This window comes from Xyrauchen texanus, chromosome 30 (genome assembly GCF_025860055.1).
Source record: "Xyrauchen texanus isolate HMW12.3.18 chromosome 30, RBS_HiC_50CHRs, whole genome shotgun sequence".
In the NCBI taxonomy this organism is placed as follows: domain Eukaryota; kingdom Metazoa; phylum Chordata; class Actinopteri; order Cypriniformes; family Catostomidae; genus Xyrauchen; species Xyrauchen texanus.
In genome coordinates, this window is record NC_068305.1 from 2,776,289 (window position 1) to 2,779,144 (window position 2,856).

The 2,856-nt window shown below is 42.5% G+C and overlaps 1 protein-coding gene across 1 annotated transcript; it reads left to right on the forward strand.

Annotated features, from left to right (window-relative positions):
* The first annotated feature begins 1,113 nt into the window (after positions 1-1,113).
* Positions 1,114-2,244, forward strand: LOC127624345 (5-hydroxytryptamine receptor 1E-like). Its single transcript, XM_052099134.1, has one exon. It carries the CDS (start codon positions 1,114-1,116, stop codon positions 2,242-2,244), a length of 1,131 nt encoding a protein of 376 aa, XP_051955094.1.
* Positions 2,245-2,856: the final 612 nt, after the last annotated feature.

The following is a 2,856-nucleotide window of genomic DNA, read 5'->3' on the forward strand; positions in this document are numbered from 1 at the left end:
TCGACCTTGTGAATCCCTCTTCAGTTCGTGAAGCTTCTCTTCTGTGTGATATCACCTGTACCATTGATCTCACTGTGTAAACCCTGTCAATCCTGTGAATCTCTGTAATCGCTCTTGCACTTGGTTTCACTAACTACAACTTGAGTGGCTTGAATTCCAGACAGTCATATAGCCTGTATATTTCTGCTAAAGAAAAAGCACAAGTAGATAACAAAAGTTGCTCCCAATGGCAGGCTAGTGCCTTGCATGGCAGCTCTGCCGTCATTGGAGTATGAGTGTGTGAATGGGTGAAGGGGACACAGTGTAAAGCACTTTGGTAACCGCTAAGGTTAAAAAAGGCGCTATATAAGTGCAGACCATTTACTACATTTAGCAACACATTTTACTACATTGCTCCGAAATAAAGGATGGTTATTTACTGCAGTAATGTTTCATTATTATTGAGCTTACATCATCAAACTCATGAGCGAGTGCCACAGAGATGTATGAAAGCGAACATTTGTTGTTAAAAATGATTGTATTGTTTCTAAAAATAATCAATCATTTGCTATTTTTTAATTGTCATGCAATGTATACTCGGTGCCTCAGACAGACATTCTTGGAACGTCTCACTGGTATTCAGCATCATAAATACCACATTTTAGGATGCTGTTTCAAGTAAAAAAGTAGTGTAAACTTTGCAAATTGCATCTCAAGATTCCTATAATCTCCTCAATGAGTGGTTCTCATTCTGTGACTTCGCTGCTTGTGAGGTTTGTTGCGGCGTGCAGACATCTATTGGCATGGCTCGTAAAAACACATGTACTTCAAGCTTTAATTGCTCGTATGATTGGAAACTTTTTACTGTTATTACGGAATTTTCATTTGCATCAATGAGCATGAATAATTACTAACATTTTTTAACGCATTATTTTTTACATAATTCATTGCACTAAATTGACATGTTAAATCGGCAGCCCTAATTTTAAGTAACTAATTTAAAGTAAAATGATGTAAATAATTTGTCTCTGCTTAACTGTCTCCTTCAGGGTTTCAGTCATCCTGTGGAGAAGTCTTTGGGGCTTAGTCTTGGAGCGGTGGCACTGAGGCTGAAGATCCAGCCCTGGGATAAAGATGGAGCGTTACCTGAGTGAATGCTCTGGTGCTCCGACCAACGCTACCAATGCCACTGCGACACCAGGAGCAGCATTGCACGTTAAGGTGGTGACAGAACGATTAGCCGTCGTGGCTCTACTGGCGTTGCTAACACTACTGACTGCTATCATGAATGGCGCTGTTATTGCTGCCATCTGTACCACCAAGAAGCTCCACCTTCCAGCAAACTACCTCATCTGCTCATTGGCTGTCACTGACTTCCTGGTGGCGGTGCTGGTAATGCCCATTAGCATCATCTACATCACCATGGAGACGTGGTCACTAGGCCAGATAGTGTGTGAGGCATGGCTGAGCGTCGACGTGACCTGCTGTACCTGTTCTATACTGCACCTGTGCGTGATAGCGCTGGACCGCTACTGGGCGATCACGAAAGCCATCGAATATGCACGCAAGAGGACCGCTCGCCGTGCAGCCATCATGGTGGCAACTGTGTGGGTGATTTCCATTTTTATCTCCATTCCGCCTCTTTTCTGGAGGCATCGTGAGGATAGTGGTGGTCCACCACAGTGCATCATAGAGCACGATCACGTCGGCTACACTATATTTTCCACGTTTGGTGCTTTCTACATCCCCATGACTTTGATTCTTATCCTCTACTACCGCATCTATAGTGCTGCAAAGACGCTGTACCAGAAGCGCGGATCATCGCGCCACCTCAGCAGCCGCAGCACCGATAGCCAGAACTCGCTCAACCACTGTCGGGTCACGCATGCTTTCTGCGTGTCAGATGTTTCCACTTCTGACCCTACCATGGAATACGACCGAAACAATGCCTCCATTCGCATCCCACCATTCGATATGGAAATGCCAGAGAACGATGAGAGGAGTCAAATCTGCACATCTCGGGAAAGGAAGGCGGCACGCATTTTGGGACTTATCCTGGGCGCCTTCATCCTGTGCTGGCTGCCTTTCTTTCTCAAAGAGCTGCTGGTGGGGCTAAAGATGTTAAACCCTTCCCCACATGTGTCGGACATCCTCACCTGGCTGGGCTACGTAAACTCCCTCATTAACCCGCTACTGTACACCAGCTTCAACGAGGACTTTAAACTGGCTTTTAAGAGACTGATCAGGCGTAAAGAGCACACATAGATGGACTAGAGACAAATACCTTAATGAGACTATTGCATCAGAATCAATTAATGTGGAACTCTTTAATTATCAGCAGAATATTCAAGATATTCTGGATTTTGTTGGCATAAACGCTGGCTCACACTGCTACAACAGACAGCAACAAAAAGCACATTTTCAAACATTCTAAAGTTGCCTATAGAGTGTAAAAGTTCCTACCCTCTTTTTTAGCTGTCTTGGTTCTGGAAGTATTTTTCCCATTTGTCTTTTTCCATAGGGATTTCATAAAATCCTTTAAAATAAGAGTTGTAAGCCATGAACCAAACCAGCTCTGAGGTGAATCTCACCATTGCAAAATTTGATTTGAAGCAAAAAAGTATTAGAAAACCAGACAAAAGGACAAAGGTACAAGACTGTTTACTTAACGTCTTTAATGAGGGAATGAACTACAATCCCATGAAGTATTGCTAAAGATGTAATTGAATTAATAGGATTGAAAAATATAAAACTATTGATTTAAAGTCATTTATATCAGTCAGTCAGTCATTTATTTGTAAAGCACATTTAGAAACAACAATTGTTGACCAAAGCGCTGTACAATAAGACCAAAATTAAAATAAAGCATTACAAGCA